The sequence below is a fragment of the Mastigoproctus giganteus genome, chromosome 3, assembly GCF_048544385.1.
Source record: "Mastigoproctus giganteus isolate SK-2022 chromosome 3, ASM4854438v1, whole genome shotgun sequence".
Classification (NCBI taxonomy): Eukaryota; Metazoa; Arthropoda; class Arachnida; order Uropygi; family Thelyphonidae; genus Mastigoproctus; species Mastigoproctus giganteus.
The window spans coordinates 207,071,214-207,094,448 of NC_143577.1; the positions used below are offsets into that span (position 1 = coordinate 207,071,214).

General features: G+C 36.5%; 1 protein-coding gene across 1 annotated transcript in view; it reads left to right on the forward strand.

Annotated features, from left to right (window-relative positions):
* Positions 1-23,235, forward strand: part of LOC150088630 (ral GTPase-activating protein subunit beta) — a 522,786-nt gene that overhangs the window by 486,006 nt on the left and 13,545 nt on the right. The window contains exon 28 of the mRNA XM_090369596.1: positions 10,128-10,244. Within this exon, the coding sequence (XP_090225722.1) occupies positions 10,128-10,244 (117 nt within the window). The remainder of the gene's footprint in view (positions 1-10,127; positions 10,245-23,235) is intronic.

The window sequence follows — 23,235 nt, forward strand, 5'->3', positions numbered from 1 at the left end:
ATTTGAGGTAGTGCAATACATGGTAACTCATTATGAAGGATGAACACAATATGATATACAGTTGAAATGATGCCTTTTACACTACTATCATAGTTTTTCCTTTAACAGTTTTCTATGATGTTTTAGCATTAGCATTAGCATTAGTAGAGGCATTTGATGCAAGAAAGCAAGCTTATGCAGCATCAGCCAAAAAAAAAAGTAACATAAATAAATAAAAATAACCACTTCCACTTCACCCCTCTGTTCGTTCGAAATACCTGTCCAGCTGAGCCTTAAACTTATTTAGGCTATCAACTTCCACGACAGGGGATGGAAGTCTGTTCCACCCACCAACCACCCGCTGGCTAAAGGCAAATTTCCGCACATCTATCCTACATCTGTCTTTCCTCAATTTGAATTTATGCCCTCTCAGGTGATTTTTCTGAGCTAGAGGAAGAATCCCATCAGCATTGAGCATGCTCAAACCATTCAAGGCTTTGTACACCTCTATCAGATCACCCCGCTGGTGCCTAGTTTCCAGACACTGTAATTTGCAAAACTTAAGCCTTTCTTCGTAAGAGAACCCCTTTGTCCCATTCACCAATCTAGTTGCCCTTCTCTGTACTCGTTCCAGCAGCTCTACATCCTTCCTGAAATGAGGCCTCCAGGCCTGTATACAGTACTCTAGGTGTGGCCTGACCATTGCCTTATACAAGGGAATAATCACCTCCTTATCCCTGCTAGAAAAATTCCTATATATCATTGACAATACACCATGAGCTACTCTCGCAGCTTGTCTGCACTGCTCAGAGAACTTCATATCTGCCTGCACCACCACCCCCAGGTCCCTTTCATTCTCTACCACTGTCAGTGTAGTACCACAGAGTTGATACGTTGCTCTGGGGTTGCTGTTTCCCATATGTAGTACTTTACATTTGTCAATGTTAAACTTCATTTGCCACCTCGAAGCCCATCTGCTCAACCTTTCCAAATCCTGTTGCAGCAGCATAGTGTCAGTAGTGTCCTTGACAACCCTGCCAACCTTCGTATCGTCTGCAAACTTGGACATTAAGCCTGATATACCATCATCAATATCATTTATAAATACAGAAAACAATAAAGGCCCCAATACTGAACCCTGAGGGACTCCACTAATAACATTAGTCCACGATGAGCAGTGTCCATTGATTACCACTCTCTGTCTTCTCCCCCTCAACCACCCCTTTATCCATAGCAGCAACTTGCCTCCAATGCCACACTGCTCCAATTTGTGCAGCAGTCTTCCATGTGCAACAGTATCAAAAGCCTTTCTAAGATCCAAGTATATAATATCAAAGTTATTCCCTGCATCCAGTTCTTGTGTGACTGCATCATAGTATCCAATCAAATTGGTCAGGCAAGACTTCCCCTTAACAAAACCATGCTGTGTCCTAGCTATAACTGAAGTCTTGTCTAGATGATCCTGCAGTGCTTCTTTCACCAGTGCCTCCATTAATTTTCCGGGAACAGAAGTTAAACTCACAGGTCTATAATTACTTGTGTCAGCCTTTGATCCCCCTTTGTGAATTGGGGTCACATTTGCACATCTCCAGTCAATGGGTACCTCCCCTGAGTCCAAGGAAGCTCTCATAATTATGGCTAAGGGTTTGCTTACCTCCTTTGCTGCCTCCTTTAATATAACTGGATAGATCCCATCCACCCCAGGTGCCTTTCTTGTGTTTATCTTCAACAATTTCTCCTCCACTTTGCTCTCAGTTATTACAAGATTCTCTAGCTTACTGCTAGAGTTGAATACACCTCTGGCATTCCCCTCGCTGAATAACTCCTCGTGTGTGAATGTCGATGCAAAATATTCATTTAGTTTGTTAGCTACCCGAGCAGGGTCATCAACAGTTGACCCATCGATCTCAAGTGGACCAATCTGATTCATCCCCTTCCTTCTAGAGTTTACATAAGTAAAGAACTCTTTGCTGTTTTTCTTCGCATCCCTTGCCAAGGATCTCTCGTAATCTGCCTTCGCCTGCCTTCGCCTGCCTAACCTCCTTTGTAACTTGGTTACAGATCAACTTGTATCTATCATAGGCATCCGTGTCACGTGTTAATTTGTATGTATCCCATGCATTTTTCTTCTCTGCCATATGCCTCATTAGTTCACCTGACAACCAATATTTTTTAACCAATATTATATAGATTGTGCAAAGTCTTAAGCACGAAGAATCACTACTGATAACCAGATCAAGAGTATTGCCTATCTAACATACTGTTGTAAAAAACAGTCATCCAAGACAACCACAAGTCTTCTATTCTGTGAATGACCAACTCACAAGTTCCAGTCAATATCTGGAAATTTAAAATCCCCCATTATAAGAAATTCTGATTCACTGGCCCACTCTATTTCTCTGTACAGCTATTGTACTCATCAGTCATTACATTCCTACCCTCATTTTTGCTTTCTTAGTGCTTATGTCACACCAAACTGACTCAAAATTGCACTGGCCACCCATGTCAACTGGATGTTCAGTCTTAGATTTTATGTGCTTTTTAACTAAGAGCATAACCCTCCTCTCCTCCCCTGTATGTCCTTTCTGTATATATGTTGTTCTCCCCATATTCAAATTCTCCATCCCTTATACCCAAGTGACACCACATCTCTGAAATCCCAACAATGTCTGCATTAGCACTTCAGATTCATTAGATTTATTTAATATACTCCTAGCATTAGTGTTGCAAGTATACATGCCCCTGTTCTTACTCTTAGTTACCCTAACTCAGCTCATGTATTTACTTTTCATGATGACTCACAGCAGCTCTTGTACCCACTACTTTGCTTCCAAGGCTGCTGCCCATTCCAATAGAAGCAATGGAAGAATTACTTTCACCTCTACCTGTTGCTATTGTTAATCTATTAATCTGTGCATCCCCTCAAGCTAGCAGTTTTCTGACTCACCTAACACTGCCTCAATAGCATCAGCAGATAGTATGAATAAATTCAAGGAAGAACTAGAGAAACTGTTAGAGAGGATGGAAAGGTTTAATGGGGGTGGTGGCATTTTTTCTTTTGCTGATTATGTATAAACTTGCTTTCTTGCATTATTTATCACACATAATTACTACTAATAATAATATATGCATCATGAATTTTATTTATCTATTTATTTGTTTAATGACAGATGGGAAATAAATATATTAAAAAAAGACGGCTAATTAAACATGCACGGAATGTTATTTCAGAAATTTAATGTGGGGGTCAAAAAAAAAAAAAGATTTGTATTCACTCAGTAGTTGTGACAGAATGTTGTAACAAACACCATGTGTTACACTTTTTCAACATAGTCGAAAAAGTGTAATTCCATATAGTTCCAGACAAAATGACATTTTTGCCACCTCTCAATACACCTCCACCAGCCAGTTTTACAGAGGCCCTTTGACTATCCTTCAAACCATGACTCAATGGCAGAAATCGCCTTATCGTCAGAAGAAAAGTGTTTTCCTCAAAGAACAGACTTCGGTGCAGGAAAGAGAAAGACATCCAAGGGTGCAGGGTTGGGAGTAAAAGCAGAATGTGGCAATATTTCAAATTTGCCTGTCACTTCGATAAAATTTCATGTGCACATTGTGCCCTTTCCTTGTCTCGGAACCATCTAGCAGGCACTCTACTGATATGCAGTTGTTGATGAATGATGTTCTTTACAGATCCTATGCTAGTTTGTAGCTCTATAGCTAGTTCTATGATACTAATATGGTGATCTTCCAGGAGTAATGCCTCAATATTTGTAACAGAAGAGAGTTATAGCAGTTGCCGGGTGTTCCCGGGGCTTCTTCATCGTTCACTGAAATTCTTCCACATTTGAATTGTTTATACCAATGTGCAACAACATTAACATCGGAAGTCTTCTACATAAACAGCAACCATTTCTTTGTGGATTGTTTTGGATGTTTTTTCTTGCAGAAAGAGGAATCAAATTATTTATTTGTATTCCACTTTATCCATTTTGACACTTCATTCAGCACTGCCAAGGAAAAAATAAATAAATTGTCAGATCAGAACCAAAATTTGTATGGTTACTATAGAAATTTCAAGGTATCAAATAAAAAAATTTCATCATTCTATCAACTACTTCTGGGTGAGTATAAATCTGTTTTGATCCCCTTCATCTTAAAAACATATGAGTTATAAAGTATATGGCATACAAATTGTTACAGTTCTTATGTAATATGTCTCTATCCAACCCATTCTATCTAACAAAGGGACTGAGGCAAGGATGTAGCTTATCACCCTTATTGTTTAATGTTTTCTCCGAATGCACTTTGCAAGAATGGAAAAGAAGCTGTTGTGAAATGGACAGAGATATTTATGAAATCTCAATTTTGCTGATGATCAGGTCATCCTGGCACAAGAAGCTTATGATTTGGAACACATGTTAAGAAAACTGCATCTTGTGTATAACCAATGAGGCCTTAATATCAGCTTCACAAAAATAGAATTCCTAAGCATAGCGGAGTATCTAGACGAATTGGAAGTTATGCAGTCTAAAACCTGTTGACTTCTTCAAGTATTTTGGCTGTATTATAACTAAGGAAGACTGGGGAAAGTGGAAGTTGGCACACAAATTCATCAAAGTAGGAAGATTCTTTGTGCCCTTGATACTGTCGGCTGGGACAACAATCTCCCTTAGAACAAAAAAATTATATTGATGAACAGTCTTTGGTGAAATTGGTACTTTGTTACGAATGTGAGGTGTGGACACTGAAAGGGAGTGACAGAAAAGCTTAGGGCCCTAGAGGTGGACTACCTTCATCAAAGTGCTAGTTTCTAAGCTGGAGAGGGTTACAAACAAAGAAATTAGAAGGCGTTTGCAAGTAGATGAAGATATTTCAGAACAAATTGTGAAAAAAGGAGGCTGAGGTGGTTTGGACATCTTCTATGCATGAATGAAGAGTGATGGCCTAAATTTTAAATGAGTGGATACCACAAGGGTATGAGGATGCCCTAGAAATCATGGAAGGAGGGTGCAATATCAGCTATGAGAGAGAGAAATTTGAAAGTAGAAGATACCCAACTCCAGCAGCTTTGGAAAATGGGAATGACAAGGCAGCGATCTGTTGTATAAAGCTGAACATAGATAGATGTAATATGTGGGCTGTTCAAAAGAGAATTATCATAAATTTAAAAAATTTATGAAAATCTTCTTGAGGATACTTTTATATGCCAGTGTATAGAATTATTTTTTACCTAAACATTCACCAAGTTGCTGTGATCTACTATACATCAGGTTTAGCAACACAGTATATGCCACTTATTGTAATCATAGCTAATGTTATCTCATTGAGATTATATACATAGAAAAAAAGTGGTATATTTAATCAGCACTTCACTTTGTGCAATTGCTGTTTTGCCTTATCATGGTTTATGCATGTACAGTTGGAGGTGATTACACAACATCCCAATTTGTTCTTGAACTCTGACAAGTTTCATGCCCAACTACTGCTGTCACTTCATACAGTTTTTGTATAGTGTGGTTGTTATTACTCTATGAAAGAAAATATTGTATCTGTTCTCTGCCCAGTTTGTCTGCTTTACAGTAGAGCATTAACTCCTGATTACTAACTAATTCCTTATTTTAATATTTTCTTTATTTGTTTTTAATGGTTTGTACAGAAACATTATGAAAATATTATCAAATTATAAAGTATTTTATATTGCTTCATTTTAATGTTTTTTTTCTGTACATTATTTTCCACTCTGCATCAGTAAACAGCTAATCAGCTGCCTCTTGTCTCTTCTGTTATTGTTATCAATTAAACTGTGTTCTGAAATGATCATTAGTAATCAACACTACTGTACCATGTTTCTCATGATTCATTTTCATCTGGGTTATTATGGCTGACATTAATGAAAAACAAAATGCTGCTCTTAATTTTTTACCATTTAAAAAAAAAAAGTTGTATAAAACCATATAGAAAATCTCTCCTTCCTTATAGCATAGCTAGACAGTGGTTTAAATAATTTAAAGGTTAACATGAGTAAGCAACAATCGCCAGTAGCCAAACTGTTTAGGCATCTGCAGTAACTGATCAAAACATTACTTGTAGGGTTTGGTGTTGAGCCTGCTGTTGTTTTGCATATTTATCAATGATAATTGATGAAGGGATATCTGGCTTAATGTTGAAGTTTACAGATGATAACAACCCTGCCAACCCTGCAAAGGTTGGCAGGGTTGTTAATGACAGTAATGGCAGTGTGCTACTGCAACAGGATCTAGAAAATTTGGGCAGATGGGCTGAGAAGTGGCAACTGAAGTTTAACCTTGACAAATGCAAAGTACTGCATTTGTGAAGTACAGTCTGTCCTTGTATAGCACGATAGTTGTGTTCCTAGAAACCCTCGTGCAATGCAAAATCATGCAATATAAACAACAGGCCCTATGGGAAAAGTGGGGTTAGGTGCCGACCACCCAAGATTGAACACACATTTGGAACCAAAACATTACCAAACACAATAAATAATCGGGTAATTTTAATCGTTATAAAATACTCACGTATTTTATAACGATTAAAATATGTAATAAAAAATATAATATATTTTTATTATAATATAATAAATAATAAATATTATTTATTATATTATAATAAAGTATTTTTAGTATTTTTAATATAAAAAAGTATTTTTACGAATAAAATATGTATTTTATTCGTAAAAAATTTATTATATTAAATAAAATAGTCGTAATAAAATACTTACGTATTTTATTACGACTATTACTATGCAATTACTATGCAATATTTTATTACGTAATAGTCGTAATAAAATACTTACGTATTTTATTACGACTATTACGTAATAAATATTGCTAATGCTTTTGCTTCTATCGTAAGCAAACTTGTTTTTTGTTTGATTTTCTATCCAAACAGATGACAGCCGTTCCATCTCTTCCAATTCTTGTGTCTTAATCTAATGGATTTTAATTACACTTTGAGTTGTTCCCGCTATGAAAGTTGTTTTTATTTTCTCCGCATTCTTTGTAATTCTCGGCGTTGCCTCATTTAGGTCTGTAGCACATGCAATATCACATGGTCTTTCATTTCGCTCGACGCATTTCACAATTTCATATTTTTTTCTCTTTCGACAGAGGCGGACTGGCCATAAGCCTTACCCGGGAAATCCCGGTGGGCCGGAGGCCTGTGTGATTTTGGCCATAAACCGTGGTATGAGGCCACTATAAATTTTCCCGGGTAAGAATTTTTGAGCCAGTCCGCCTCTGTTTATCGATATTGCTTTTGTTTTTCTCTCTGAATCTGCAGTGTCTTTACCAAGATGCTTCCTTTTCACACCTTTTAAGTATTTTACTCATTTTTAGGGAATAAAGCACAATTACAAAATGAGGAGGCATGCTTGATACACATAAACAAAGCTGCGCGCGCGTGTAGCAACTGAATAAACAACACCGTAAAGGCAGAGACACACTATTAACACCTCACATTTTACTAAAGCACATTTCTGGGGGTTACTACCATAAAACAATAAAAACAATTTCCAGTTGCATTTCTGCTAGTGGAATCTGTTATAAACTGGTAGTAAACTCGATCTAATTGCATTTGCGATTATACCGATAGCTGGAATTGTGTTGGTATTTACGTTATTATGGTGAAATGTGTTTCCCCTTCACTGATATAAAACACATAAATACATTTTCAGAATCTTCTTCATTCCTATCGTGTTGCGTTCGGTTGGGGTGATTCCGCGTTCGACTGCCATTTCTTGTAAACACAAAGGCGAATCGTGTATGATCGAATTCGTGTAATGTAAACACTTGTTATACGAGGACCGACTGTAACCCCAGAGAAACGTACCAACTGTGTGGTACCACATTTAGGATGGTAAAAAATGAAAAAGACCTGGGAGTAATTGTGCAGTCAAATATGAAATTTTCAATGATATACAGGAATTTTGCTATTAGGGAAAATGAGGTGATTATCCCTTTGTATAAGGCAATGGTCAGTCCATGCCTTGAGTACTGTGTACAGGTCTAGAGGCCTCATTTTAGGAAGGATGTAGAGTTACTTGAGCGAGTACAGAATAGGGCAACAAGATTGGTGAGGGGAACGAAAGGGTGGTCTTACCAAGAAAGTCTTAAGTTCTGCTAATTGCAGCGTCTGGAGTCTAGGCACCTGCACAGTGATCTGATTGAGGTGTATAGGGATTTGAATGGGTTGAGCAGGCTCAATTCTGATGGGATTCTTCTTTTTGCTCAGATTATGGACCTGAGGGGATCATAATTCAAATTGAGGAAAGACAGTTGTAGAATAGATGTGCAGAAATTTGCCTTTAGCCAGCAGGTATTTGATTGCAGGAACAAACTTCGATCTGTCGTGGAAGTTGATAGCTTAAATAAATTCAAGGAGGAACTGGACAAACGTTTAGAGGGAATGGATGTGTGAAATGGTTTTTTATTTATTTATTTATTTTTTTTTTTTTGGTCTGATGCTATATAAGCTTGCTTTCTTGTATCACATGCCTCGATTACTACTACATCAACACCATTGCTACTTTATTGTCAGAAAGTTGGCTTTAAAGAGTCTTATAAGTATATCTTTGTGCATGATCACTTACACATGAATCATTTCCGTATATGTTGGGACTCGAGATTGTTGACAACAGAACAGTATATCTTTGTTCTGTTGTCAACAACAACAGAACAAGGATATACTTGCTTAGCAATAATGACTCTACTAATGCAATTTTATAGCATTTCTAAGGCTTGATCATGTTTGGCATAAAGGTCTTCTAAACTGTCTTCCATCTCATGGATTGATGACTTTTTTTTTCAATTGGGTATCCAGTTTTCTCTGACTGCTCACTGCAGGTGATGATAGATGGCTGTTTTATAACTTTGCCACTAATGCTGGTGTTCTCCAAGGTTCATTTTTTTCTCCTACTCTTCCTCTTGTATGTTAATGACCTTCTTCCACTAAATGGAAATCCTACCCATAGTTTTTCTGATGATAGCACATTACATTCCTCCTTCCAGTCTGAGGAATCTTGCCCTGCATAAACAGTTTCATTTTGTTGATTATCCCCCACCAATTCCTTAAATGTTCATATCCAGTAGGGCAAATATAACTTAATTAATTTCAATCATTCTAAAACTTAGTCCATCATATATTTCATGAAAAATAGTCTACTGCTCCTATGATTGTCTTTGATGATGCTCGGATTTCCAGACAAGCTCACGTATCTGTGTTAGGGATTACCTTTACTTCAAATCTCTCTTGGAATATGCACATCACAAATATTTCTTTCTCTGCATCTAAATAATCGGTTTTCTCTTTCACTCTCTGCATTACTTTTCTTCTAAATAATTCTATTACTCACTCTAGAAATCTTAAATCTGCCTTGCCATGGAATATTATTCCTACATCTAGGGCGATGCCCTCAAAACTCCTCTCAGCCTTTTAGACTACATGCAAATGATGCAGTCAAGTTAATTAATGACATATCTCTTACAAAGTCTTTCCACTCTCTACCTCATAGATATTCTGTTTCTGCTGCATGCCTTTTCTATAGATACTACCATGGGCACTGTTCTTCTGAATTGGCTTCTATAATTCCTTCAGGCTCTTTCAAACCAGTCCAAACATGTGTCACAACCTGTCAGCATTCATTTATTGTTCAACTTCACACTGACAGATCCAGCTTTTATTCTTTCTTATTTATCTCTTCAACTTCAGCTTTCTGGAACAACCTTCCTTCATATGTATTTCCTGAAAATTACAATCTACAAAAATTCAAGTCTAATGTCAACAGGTATCTTGTTCTGTCTTCTCACTCTTCAACCCACATATGGTACTAAATACTATAGGTTCTAATACCGTTGGTGTTTGCGGTTTTCCTAAATTTAAAAAAAATTTTAATTTTGGACACTGATGTGCATACCATCTGTTTATCATAGTTCGTGTAGTGACATCATTACTTACTGCCCTGGTATTTATAATATCTGAAGATTAAAATAATTTTTAATATTATGAGGCTTATGTAAAATTATACTGTTTATAGGTTATATTGCTATTCATAATTCCATAGCATTTCAAAATTATTTGCCTTACTAATCAAACGAACTATGCATACATTGTTTACACTTTTCTTTCAGAATGAGTTTGGCTTTGCCACTGGTTGATGGGATGGTTGTTAGCAGACGTACTTTAGGTACACTAGTACGACAAACTGCTTTAAATTTATGTCGAAGAAGAAGGCTTGATGCAGAAAAGTAAGTGCATATTTAAAACATTGATTTTAAATTGATATTATTGGTATTGTTCAAAGTCACTAAACTCATCTAAAGTACAGTTGGGAAATTCAGATGCCTAACACAATCAATTATTGGATTTTGTGAATGCTCTGAATCTTTGTGTTTAAAGGCACTGTTCTAAAACCATCCATAATTGGTTTAGCTGAATATTCTCACCAATCTCTGTTAATCATCCTGCATACTTATAGAAGGTTCAAATTAATAAAGCCACCATTCTTGCCCATTTCATTTATATAATAGCATGTGCTGATAAAAGTATTAAATTATAGCACACTCCCTAATCCATCAGTTGTTTAGATCTTTTAGTGTGATTTTTGGAAAGAAAAAATACTACACTTGTAAATTTTAAATTCATTCTAACAGTGTGAACTGGATAAAGAAAACATATTTTTCACACTGATTTTATATCAGATTTTATCAACCACTTTTTTTAAAGTTCTGTAGTTGTTCACAATTTTTTATTCTGTTGATAAACTATCATAATTTTAACACCCTTAAAATATCTTGCCCTTTCTGATTTACCAATTTTGAGTATTGGGACTTTTTCTGAGCCACCTGCAGTAGCTCCTAACAGTATACTGTTACTTTTTTTTCTTTGCTCTTCTTGCTCCAGTGCCCTGCTCACTTTTGAATGCAAATGTTTTGTCTAGTAAACATTTTAAGAAATTTCTGCTTCATTTTCTGCATTAAAGCCATCACAAGTGTGACAGTTGTAGATGAAGTCTTGCACACAGTTTTTCGTGTTCTTTTGTTGTTAATCATAGATGATTCTCAATAGACCTTTTTACTAGTGATGTATCTTTTTTGGAAACCAGCAAGCATATTGTATTTGCTGTGAGGCTTGAGTCCAAGCCATTTTTTTTTTCCAAATGATTTTCCTTTAGTTTCAAGAAAAGTTTCCAAAAATAGGATACCATTAGCTCCTGCTTGTTTAAACCAAGTTAAAATGTGGTAGTATTAATAAAGGTCAAAAGATGCAAGGAATCCAGGCTTTTGCCTCAGCCAAAAAAGTAAAATAAAAATATTCACTCCTATCAGATGAGCATTATACATCATATACAATGATGTGCAGCTCATTGTTCATCATTTTTACATGGTCAACTCCATTAATAGCTTGATGCAGACACAGCAACGTATGATCAGCGACAACAGGCAGTTTTTGACAGGATTAAAACTAAAAACAAAAATGTTATCTCCATTTTCCTAAAATAACCATATGTAGCAGGTTCATTAAATAGGTTAGGGAAACTAAAAAAATCCAATCTACAGAAATAAAAGTCAGTTGTCAACAGGTGTATCTTCTCAACCTTCAACCATGTACAATAAAATATGGAAAAGCAGCAACCCATTAGCAACATCAATAGCAGCAGTACACAGCGCACATCAGAAGCCGGTTCCTTTGATAAACCCTTAATTGGCATCCCGGATATTTATCTCTATACAGAATGTAGCAGTTTTAATCATTATTTTTACCTCTATCATTGTGGTAAGTTGGTTCTAAAATTGAAATGGTAAATTTATTCTTTTTGATTTAAAATGCCATGCAATGAACTTTGTTTGTTTGTTTTTTTTTTTTTCTTAAAATTCTTGGCAAGGGTATTGACTTCTCATTAGCTGAATTGGAAGATACCTATATCTCAGTAATGATTAGTGAAAACCAGATACACTGATATCAACTATATCACACGACAAATGGCATAATATCTATTAGTAACATTCTCCATAGGAGGAAACAATTCACTTTCCATACTCTTGTCACAAGTCTAGATGGGAGATGGGCGATAGTGCATCATGATTAGTAAAGGCCAACAAAACCTAACAAAAGTCTGCTGATGAGGCTAGTGGGAGCCAGACGTGTTCAAAGCCGCTGTTAACGTTTTTTATTTATTGATTTGAAATTATTGTTTTTGAATAACTTGTGATTTAAATTTAGTAGTATAATATTTTTAGTGTTTTCTGATTAATATGGTGCATTTATTCTTCACTTGGCCTTGTAATTGCATAGAAAACCACAGTTGATTTTTGCCAGCATTATATCGACAGTAGCATTTGAATCTGCTGCCATCGTTTTCATATCGATATAGCAGATACTGGAAGTTTCTACATAACTTGTAACGGTGTAATCAGTATCAGCAAAAGATTATAACTATAAATTTTACAGCAGTAACTTGTCATCTACATGACAAGTTAATAATTTAACTTGTCATGTAGATCATAACTTATGACAGTAATATTTGTGGAGCTTTTAGAATCAGTGATTTTGCTTAGATAGCTAGTGTGAGAGTTCGAACCACATGGGTGGCAATCTATATATATAAAACACTTAGGTATGCTGCCCAACAATTAGTAGCTGGCACCAACTGCTAATTGTTGCCAGCACCCGTTCACCTTGCATGACCACTGCACCAGGCTTTTTTTTAATTTTTTTTTTATTATTAATTTTTGTTCTAACGTTTTTCGACTGAAGAAAGAAAAGCTATGCCTGAAAGGTAACTGCTATTTTGACTGTTTATTTTATCTGTCTTTACTCAGAAAAAAAGCTGAACTTATTAGCATAATCAATTTAAGTTTTAAGAAGTATAAAAATGGCTGAACAGTGTGTAAGAACTTTGAGAAACCATAGAATAAATGCTAATAAAACATTAGAGAATAGATCTAATAGACTAAGAAACCTAAACGAGACTCTACGACTACGCAGATGGACAGAAAACGTTGAAGAAAGAGAAGCAAGATTGGAAATGAGAAGATGTGTGAAACACCGTAGGACTAATCAAATAGAAGTACTGGATGTGAATAATCTATAAGCTGTAATTAATGTGGAAGAGCATGACAGGAAATATGTGTTACACTGTGAGTATTGCAATGTAAGGTATTGGGGACATGAGATAAATACACTAAATGCTATCATGATGGAAAGGTTTCACTCAACCCACTGTCTGAGACACCTACTCTATTATGAGAGCTGCTTACAGGGGATACATGTGAAGCAAATAACTACAGAGAACACACACAAGGTACATCTCAGCATTTGTGTTTGCATCAATGGGTGCAGATATTAAATCACAGCGTGGAAATGGTCCATACTGTTTTAGAATACATGGCCAGATTTACCATTTGGTCTCGCCACTATATCCAAACAGGGCAAATAAGCCAGGATATGGACAACTTTATATTTTTTATTCTGCTAAATCAACAACAAAATGGCTTGAAAAACAATCAAACCAAGGGTGTATGGCCGAAATAATGAATGTGCGCATGGCATTTATAGAAGACCCAGACTTTATAAGAGATGATATAATAGATGATATAATGCACCTACGTCCAAAACGGAGGTTGCTGCAATATTTGTTGGAGAAGACGGGGAATCACCTGCAAATAGAAAATTATGCATATATCCCACAGGCGACTGCTGTAGAATTATATCACTGCTAAACAAGAATGGAGACCCTGTGGTGTATCCATTGCTATTCCCATGTGGAGAGTGTGGTTGGCACGAGAAACTACAACATGCAGAAAAGAGAACCACAAAACGTATTAGAGTAACACAGTTACAGTTCTTTGTTTATAGACTTACATTGAGACCTGGTTTTAGCCTAATTCATAGCAGTGGGAAATTATTTCAGCAATACATTGTAGATGCCTATATGAAGACTGAAGGATCTAAATTAAACTATTTACACCATAATCAGAAAGATCTATAAGTAGAAATGTACCATGGACTATTGGATGCAGTAGAAGCAAGAGCTCAGAACCAAGAGACTTGAAAGCAGGGAAGATGGTAATTCTGCCTTCGACTTTCCAAGGCAGCCCAAGGTACATGCAACAAAACTGTCAAGATGCAATGGCAATTGTATGAAAGTTTGGGAGACCTGATCTATTCGTCACATTTATTTTCAGTCCTGCCTGGCCTGAGATTATGAATTCAATGAAAGAGAAGCAACAACCTGAACACAAACCAGACATAACTGTGCGAGTGTTCAAAATAAAACTTGCAGAACTGCTTGACGGCATTCTCAAGAGGAATCTTTTTGGTACTGTGATAGCCTTTATCTACGTGATAGAGTTCCAGAAACATGGACAACCACATGCGCATATACTCCTCACTCTGTCTACAAATTCTAAAATACACACAAAGGATGACATTGACAGAGTTGCAAGTGCAGAGCTACCATGCTTAAAAATAAATCCAAGGTTTGAAATCGTCATGAAATCGCACACTACATGGTCCCTTCAGTGCACTCAATGCACAATTTCTGTGCATGAAAGAAGGTGTATGCAGTAAGGGATTTCCAAAAGAGTTCATAGATACAACAGAAGAGAATGTTAACGGCTATCTGATATATAAGAGAAGGACCTGCTGTTAAAGTAGAAAAGTATGGTGTGGACAATAGATGGATTGTACCTTATAATCCATGGTTGTTGAAGAAATTCAATGTCCATATTAATATGGAAGTGTGTGTGCCTCCATGAAGAGTGTAGAGTACCTCTATAAATACATTTATAAAGGTCATGATGTGACATCTGTATGATTACAGAGGGAAGGTACCAATGGTAGTTTGATCTTTGATGAGAGTCAAGCTTTCTTAGATGGACGGTACTTTAGTGCACCTGAAGCAATGTGGCATTTGATTGTGACTTTCCAATGTTGGTGAAGTCACACTCCATTATAAGATTGGCAATGCACTTACCTAATCAACAGCCAGTGATCTTCCAAGAGGGCAGAGAAGAGGAGGACTTGCAGCGGGAAATGTCTAAGACCATGCTTGAGGCATGATTTGAATTAAACAGAACAGATGTGCAAGCAACACTATTAAATTACACAGAGATACCAAAGTACTATATATTTGAGAAAAAAATCAGGCAAATGGAAACGTAGACAAAGAGGTGGAGATGGTGTTATTGGACGTATGCCTGTTGTGTGTTCAAGACAGCGAGTGCTGCTATCTGCGCATGCTTCTTACAAGAGTTACTAGTTTTGAGCATTTGCGAACAGTCAGTGGACAACTCTGTGAAACATTTCAGCATGCTTGCAGAGAACATGGACTTTTGAAAGGAGACAGGATATGGCACAACACACTTTCCGAGGCAATCGACGCACGTACACCAAGTTATATATGGTTGTTGTTTGTAATGACATGTGGATTTGGAGAACCTGAACTATGGGAAAAACTAAGCCGGAACATTAGTGAAGATTTCATAAGACATTATTCTGAAGAAACTGGCCCTCTCTATGCTCTTGCAGAAATGAAAAAAATGTTGAAAAATTATGGTGTGAGCCAGTGATGGGATTCAAATAATTCAACAACCGGTTCGCTGCCCTAATGACCATTCTAATTATAAAAAAAATTATATACCGAAAGGTAATTTATTATTTCATGCAGTTAATACTTAAATAAGAACAATAAAAGAGGTTCACAAAACTAGATTATGTTATCAGAAAGAGTTAGTTTTAAAATATTAATGAAAAAATATTGACTAATACTTGACAAAAAACAATAAAACTGTTATTTAAGATATTTCCATATTGCTTCTTGAGTGGGGTCCTCACTTGCAATTTTCTTAGCTTTTATCCGAGCATCATCGGCTGAGTGATTTATTCCTAACCATCTTTTCACTGTAGGAATAGGATCCCATTCCTTTAGAGGTAGGCCGATTAGACTAATAGTCATTGTGTTTGATATATTAGAAACAGTTAGGCGACTTCTCTTCTCTGAACATATTATGTTCATCTTTGAAAAACCCCTTCCCGCTTCTGCTGAACTTACAACAATTGTTCTGACAATATTTTTAGCTCTTTGAAAGAATTACGCAATTCTTTCAGGAATTGCGTAATTCTGAGAATTTTTTAAAACATTTCCCATGAAATCTCGATAATCATTAATATCAATTTGGTAATTAAAAATGTCATTAAATACGAGCAATTGTTCTTCAGCTGCTTTCCATGGAACTTTTTTTTTTTGCTCTAGAGACTAAACATGGGTTTCACCACTTCAAGCCTCCAATAAGCAAAGTGGTGGTATTTCACCGGTTGATGAAAGTCATCTACCAACTAGTACTTCTTCAAAATTCCAGTAATCTGGCTCCAAAAAATTGAGAAATTTTAATTTATTCCTATCTTGAAATTGGTTACAACTTGCTTTTAAATGTTCACAATCCATTAATCTTTTTTTCAAATTCATTACAATGTTTTCTAAAAGTCTTTCCAAAGGAAAGATGATTTTCTACAAATTTTATATTTTTGAAGGTTTCTGAAGTAATTAATTCATCAACTTTTTTTTCGTATGGACCCTTTTCCTTTCCAAGAATTTGAAATGCTTCAATAGATCTTATCATGAGTTTTCAGCCTTTATTATATCTATATTTCTTGCTTGCAGTGCATTTGAAAGAAGAGAAATTTTGTTTGAAATATCAATCATCAATGCCAAATCAGTTATAAAATATATATTTTCAAGACAGGCAGCCATACCTAAGTACTTTTTATTTGAATAAAAATAGTGATGTAGCGCTGGATAAGCACGTCACACAGCTAGGTTTGACCTTAAACTACAGGCAGCCCAAAACTCTTGGTCCCAAAACTCTACCAATCTTTATAATTTCAATTCCAAGTTGTTCGGATATTTTGGAAAGTTCAGTTTGGTTCTTATTGGATTGATGAAAAATAGTATATATCTTATCAATAAATATTTTAAAATGATTTACTTGCTTTATTTCCTTTATCGAATCATCTAAAACAAGATGGAGGCGATGATTTAAACAGTGCCATATTATTATGTTTGGAAACACTTTTGCAATCCTAGTGCTCACTCCAGATTTTCTCCCAAGCATAACGCTGGCACCATTGGAGCAAAATCCTATTAAATTTTTTTCTAGGTAGTTCTTAGTGAGCCCAACGTTATTTAAACTTTCCATAACTGAAGAACATATTGTCTCTGCATCTTGTTTTTCCAATTCAACTAGTTCAACGAAAATTGTTGGTGATGTAACTGAATCCTCAACTTTTAAGAAAAGTATAATAACTGGTTTGCAGGATATCATTGAAGCTTCGTCAATAATCAAACATATTTTCAGATTATTTTCAATAATTTTATTAAATATTTATTTTTTAATTTCCTTTGCAATGAAATCAACTACTTTCACAGCAGTTTTACGAGAATGTAATCCATTTTTAATTTGCACTTCTATCTCATCTTCTATATCTGAAAATGGTTTACATCTTTTTGCTAGGCTGTAAACTGTATTAAATATTCTACAAGTAGCACTTAAATATTTTTCATTCATCGTATCTATTACTTTTGTTATTGAATCCTGCTCACATTGTTTTGAGTTCTCTTTACAAATGTTATGAGCTTTTGATGAAAAATGTTCTTTCATTTTTTTTCCTTGCTTGTTGTATACCTCTTTATTTTTCCCTGATGCCTCAATCTGAAAACATTTCCATTCTTTTGACACATGAACACTTTTCTCTTTTATAAAGTCATATTTTGCACAATACTCGCAACCTAACTTTTTGTTAAAAATTACCAGTCCGTCATATTTTTCTTTAAAATTGTTATATTGTTGCACTGTCCAGCATTCAGGAAGATTTTTTTCAATTTTGGAGTTGTTATCGTTTTTTATTTCAATAATTGATGTGCTTCTTTTTTCAAGTTGGAGTGGTTGTGCTTGTGACTGTTTTGTACCATCCAAGGCCAATTATGATTTTGGTTTCTTATTGAAAAAAATCTGTCAAACTCTGTTGCCTTTTAAGGGCTACTGCAAAAAATTTTAAAAATGTTTTATTTTAATATATTATAGAGCAGGATTATATGTGCCTATATATTTGAATATTTTTACTGGTTCTGTCCACGTGTGGTCATATCATAAACTTTTATAAACAAAGCACTGTGCTTATGCCATTGATAAACATCAGTCAGAACATACATTTTCTTCATTTTGTCGATACTAAACGAAAATTTCTTGCTAAATAAATAAATGGCATAGGCTATGCATATTAAATACGATAGAATAATGTGTACGACAAACCTGTTTGTCACGGGAAAGTTATGATAAAAATGCCTTAATTACCACGTGCACACTGGCATAAGGATTCCAACATGGAAGAACATTCTTCCACGGCTTCCGAAATGGGCGATAAGATAACCCTTGAAATCTATATTTCTATTGGTTCGTTTTGTCCTAAAATGTAGTAGTTCATCAAAGGTATAATGAGTTTTAAGAAATAAATAAATAAATATTACAAGCATAGTTCTGTCTAATTTTTTTCACCTATGGACAGAATGAACATTACTACGGGCACTTGAAATATGCTGTTGCGTAGATGAACATTAAAAAAGAGTAAGGAATGTAATTTGTGATTTCCATATTGGGTGGCTGCCCAGGTGCCCACCTTAGAGAGAACCCTGATCACAAGTGCCATTTTAACAACCGGTTCGCTGAACTCAACAAAAAAATTAGGTATTGGTTCTGCCAAACCAGTGCGAACCGGCTGAATCCCACCACTGCTCTGAGCCTTTGAAAAGTGCATCTACAAGCTGTTGAAATGATGACAGGAACTCTGCATTGTCAATCATTTGATGTTTTGGAAGAACAAGCCAAAGCAATCGCAAATACAGAAAAATTAAACAACGAACAAAAAATGGCATTTGACATTATTCTTGACATACAATAAGTCAAACACTAATCATAACTGTTTTTTTTTTAGATGGTCTGACTGGAACTGGAAAAACATTTCTTTAAACTATGCTATACACCATGCGAGGCAAGGGAGATAGTGTTACTCCTGTTGCGTTTGCAGGTATTGCAGCAACTCTGTTAGTAAGAGGCAGAACTCCTCACTCTGTATTCAAGATACCTCTGCTTCTGAATGCAACTTCAACATGCAATTTAAAGCCAAACACAGAGGAAGCTGAGGCACTTCTACAATCAAAACTGATTGTGTGGGACGAAGCACCAATGACTCATGTTCACACCTTTCAAGCAGTACAGGATTACTGCGCGATCTGACAGAATTAGCCAAGTCATTTGGAGGGAAAGTTATATTACTAGGCGGACTTCAGGCAAGTCCTACCGGTGATACTACGAGGCTCAAGATCTCTAACAGTTGCCAATTGTATAAAGAAACGTAGGCTATGTACCCAATTCCGTGTACTGAAACTTACATGTAATATGTGAACAATAGCAAGTGAGAATCAATTTTCAGACTGTTAGAAGTAGGTGTTGGAAGAAGTGGTGCTAGTATAAGTTTGCCCACAGCCTGTTTTTCAAACACAAGACCCTGTAGAACAACTCTATGGTGACAGCTTCAACACTGTTAAACTCAACAAGTCAAAGGCAGAGCAATACTGTGTTACAAATGAGAATTCTTTGGAACTGAACAACAAAGTGTTAGACCGTATTCCCAGAGAAGTGACTGTTTACAGCAAGCAATGAACCAAGTGAACACCTGGCATACCCTGAAGAATTTCTCAACAACTTAATACTGACAGGAATGCCCCCCTCGCGAGCTAAAACTGAAAGTAGGTGTTGTAATCATGTTACTACGAAATCTTATGCCATCGAGATTAATATCTCTGCAATGAAACAAGATTGATAATTATGCATCTACAATGACACATCATAAAGGCTCACGTAATTATTATTATTATTTTGTTTTTTTTTTAAGAGCATTAGCAACTAAGGCCATATTTCTCCGGGGATATGCGGTGGTCATTCCCTGACCTTTCCGCATCCTCCGTATTTGGTGGTGATGGGCTCGAACCCCGGTCTAATCAAGAAGCGTGTGCTATGCACTGCTGCTCCTGCCCACCTGGCGTTCGTGTAATAAATGATTGAATTTAGATGCTGTTCTCATACTGCAAATACCTTTTATTCCATCTAATACAAATATGCCTTTCAAATTCAAAAGAAGAAGACAGCTTTCTAAACATTTAGCATTTTCAATGACCATCAACAAGTCACAGGGACAGGCTTTTGAAAGAATATACTTATACCTTCCGAAACCTGTATTCGGTCACAGGCAACTATATATTGGTCTCTCAAGAGTTAGATCAATGGACTTATTAAGTGTTGTATCTGAGAAGAATGAAATTTTTATTTGTTTATAATGAAATTTATTCTGAAAATGAAATGCACAAGGCATAATCCTTATGGGTTTTGGTAATTAACTATATAATATCAGTGTAGATATACCATAGTTAACCCATAAATTTGAACTATGTAAGTAGTGTAAAAAGCATCGTTTTAATTGTATCTCATATTGTGGGTGCCTTCACAATAAGATAGCTGGTATTGCACTACTTAAAATAAATAATGCTTCTCTAGTAGAGAAGACCACTGTTATTTATTTTCAGAGGATACCACCACCCATACAATCGTTTCGAAGCTATTGGGCTTCATCATCAGTGGGCGGGCAGGTACCCTGGTAATGCAACAAGCCATCAGAGTTGCGAAGTTATATCCACAATATGAGAGATGCCAACGGGTGTGGTAATAATGTATTTTGAAAACGAAATGCACAAGGCATAATCCTTATGGGTTTTGGTAATTAACTATATAATGTCGGTGTATATACACCATAGTTAACCCATAAATTTGACCTACGTAAGTAGTGTAAAAGGCATCATTTTAACTGTATCCCACAATATGAGATACAATTAAAATGATGCCTTTTACACTACTTACATAGGTCAAATTTATGGGTTAACTATGGTGTATCTACACCGATATCATATAATGAAATTTATGAATAAATAAATAAAATGTGTTGATATTTAATTAATAACCTTTAAGATATGATCCTGATGGCATATGTTGCACTGGGTACAACTAGTAAATAGTTAAATTTATTGTCTATTATAACTACTTAGATTTTACAAATGTAACGTTTTAACTTAATACATACACCGATGAGCCAAAACATTATGACCACCTACCTAATATGATGTTGATCCTTCATGTGCAGCCAAAACAGCTCGTATCTGGCAGTTCCAACACAAACCACAGATGCTCGATGGGATTGATGTCTGGGGAATTTGGAGGCCAGGGCAATACCTGGATATATTCCTCATGTTATGCAAACCAGTCTCAAACAATCTGGGCGGTGTGGCATGGTGCATTATCCTACTAAAAGATGGCACCGCCAGAGGGGAAGACCGTTGTCATGAAAGGGTGTACCTGGTCAGCATTGATGTTCAGGTGTGTGTGTGTGTGTGTGTGTGTGTGTGTGTGTGTGTGTGTGTGTGTGTGTGTGTGTGTGTGTGTGTGTGTGTGTTGCCTGAGCGGAGCCTGGAGTTTCCCCCATTAGCCATTTCATTTAGGTGGTAGACGTCAGATTGTCTGGCACATGGATGACTGGACCCAGAGTATCCCAGCAGAACATTGCCCAAAGCATGACACTGCCACCACCGCTTGTTTTCGCCCCGTGGTGAATCCAGTCACCATCACTTCCTCAGGTAAATGACATACACATGTACCCAGCCATCCACATGGTGCAACAGGAAACATGATTCATCGGACTAGACGACCTTCTTCCAGTCACTCAAGGTCCAGTTTCAATGCTTGCGTGCCCATTGTAGGCACTGTCACCAGTGAACTGTGGTTAGCATGGGCACTAGGAGCAGCCTGTGGCTATGAAGCCCCATTTTCAACAGGGATCGATGTACTGTGTGTGTGTGTTGTGACACATTACTCCCGTCACCAGCATTCCAATTACTGGCGAGTTGCACCACAGTCTCCTTTCTGTTGCCACATACCATCTGGGAGAGCCTTTGCTCACCTCGAGCATCGATGAGTCATGGTTGTCCAACATCTTGCCAGCAGTTCATGGGTTTTTTCTCCTCGAACCACTTTCAGTAGGTACTAACCATGGCTGACCGTGAGCATCCCACCAGCCGTGCCACTTCAGACTCTGACCTACTTGTCTGGCCATTACAATTTGGTCTTTGTCAAATTCACTTAAGTCCGCTGCCTTTCCCATCTGAAGAACAAGATTAACACTGATTAGCAGAGCTCAGTATCAGGTTTTTTTTTATATATACCATGTCCCAACCCGTGCACGTGCAGTTGCTTCGATTTACTTAACGACTCGTTGGTCATAATGTTTTGGCTCATCGGTGTATAACCACTTAGATTTTACAACCGTAATGTTATACCTTAATACATATAACTTAAACTTGATAGGAGATACGAAATTCATATAACATAACTCGGTAGGAGATAAAACTCGATGCTGAAATATATATAGTGTTATTACTACATTGGGATATAAGTTTAGTATTATATTTTTAATTGTATTGAAACTGAATCGAAATCATGCTTCAAACCAGAGCAGTAAAGCAAAAGGCTCAACGTAGTGGGAGTGCTGTAGGTCAGGGAAGAACTGAGGGGGGGGGGGATGGTTATTCTCTGAATCACAGTATTTTGAAATGTACTGCTTGTTTGATGTTTGTGAAGCTATCAGGAATAGGACATGATATTGCCATGATATATACCATGTCCCAACCCGTGCACATGCAGTTGCTTCGATTTACTTAACGACTCGTTGGTCATAATGTTTTGGCTCATCGGTGTATAACCACTTATATTTTACAACCGTAATGTTATACCTTAATACATATAACATAACTCGGTAGGAGATAAAACTCGATACTGAAATATATATAGTGTTATTACTACATTGGGATATAAGTTTAGTATTATATTTTTAATTGTATTGAAACTGAATCGAAATCATGCTTCAAACCAGAGCAGTAAAGGAAAAGCCTCAACGTAGTGGGAGTGCTGTAGGTCAGGGAAGAACTGAGGGGGGGGGGAGGATGGTTATCCTCTGAATCACACTATTTTGAAATGTACTGCTTGTTTGATGTTTGTAAAGCTATCAGGAATAGGACATGATATTGCCAAGGGAAATGTCTTTCTGTGTGCTGGATGTAAGGAATGTGAGGAAATAGAC